The 649-nt window shown below is 54.9% G+C and overlaps 1 protein-coding gene across 1 annotated transcript in view; it reads right to left on the bottom strand.

The window, feature by feature from the left end:
* Positions 1 to 649, bottom strand: part of CSUI_003013 (uncharacterized protein) — a 1844-nt gene that overhangs the window by 954 nt on the left and 241 nt on the right. Inside the window, exon 2 of the mRNA XM_068063211.1 lies at positions 1 to 328. This exon is cut by the window's left edge and continues 954 nt beyond it. Coding sequence (XP_067924812.1) covers positions 1 to 3 — 3 coding nt within the window. The 5' untranslated portion in view covers positions 4 to 328. The remainder of the gene's footprint in view (positions 329 to 649) is intronic.

The raw sequence follows: 649 nt of genomic DNA, 5'->3' as shown, positions 1-649 counted from the left end.
CATTGTGATTAGCACCTGCAATCGAAGCCGGTTATTCAGCTGTGGCTGTCCAGAGGAGGGGGAACGTCCATATAGAAACGCTGCACAGTTGCCTGCTGTGGAATCCTATCTCCGGTGAGCAGTTAGTCCGCCTGTGCGAACGGCTCGGTCCTGTGACCAAAGCGAAGAAGCACCACACTATCTCTTTGAAACCGCAGGGAAAACAAAATCGCAGAGCCTTCACTCTTCGGTCGTAGAAAAGGGTGAAATGAGGCAGGCCTCTTCTCTCTCTTGGCGAGGCTGTACGGAAAGGAAAGACAGCAGGGTGCTCGCTTCCCCGTGCACGCGCCTGCAGAAATGAAGGAAAGAAAGGAAACCTGGAGTTGCGAAATCTCCAGTACATGTCACTGGGCGTTTTGAGGACCTCACCGCTAGCTGCTGTGTCTGCTGCGCACAGACACTCCCACGTCCGCTGCCCGCAGCTCACTATGGGGCTGTCTGAAGACGGTGGAGCCTCAGCTTCTTTCCCGCTCCCATGCCTGCGGCTTGATGAGCGCTTCTAAGTGAATGAAAATATACTAAAATGAGAGTCGGACTGTGTCGCAGGTTTAGGTGGTTGCCCAGTCAGATCGGAGCAGCCTCCGGGTCTCGGCAGCAGGAACCAAGGAAG

This window comes from Cystoisospora suis (genome assembly GCF_002600585.1).
Source record: "Cystoisospora suis strain Wien I chromosome Unknown contig_1274, whole genome shotgun sequence".
Lineage (NCBI taxonomy): Eukaryota > Apicomplexa > Conoidasida > Eucoccidiorida > Sarcocystidae > Cystoisospora > Cystoisospora suis.
The sequence above is the reverse complement of the archived record's forward strand: the minus strand, read 5'-3'. Positions and strand labels throughout refer to the sequence as shown.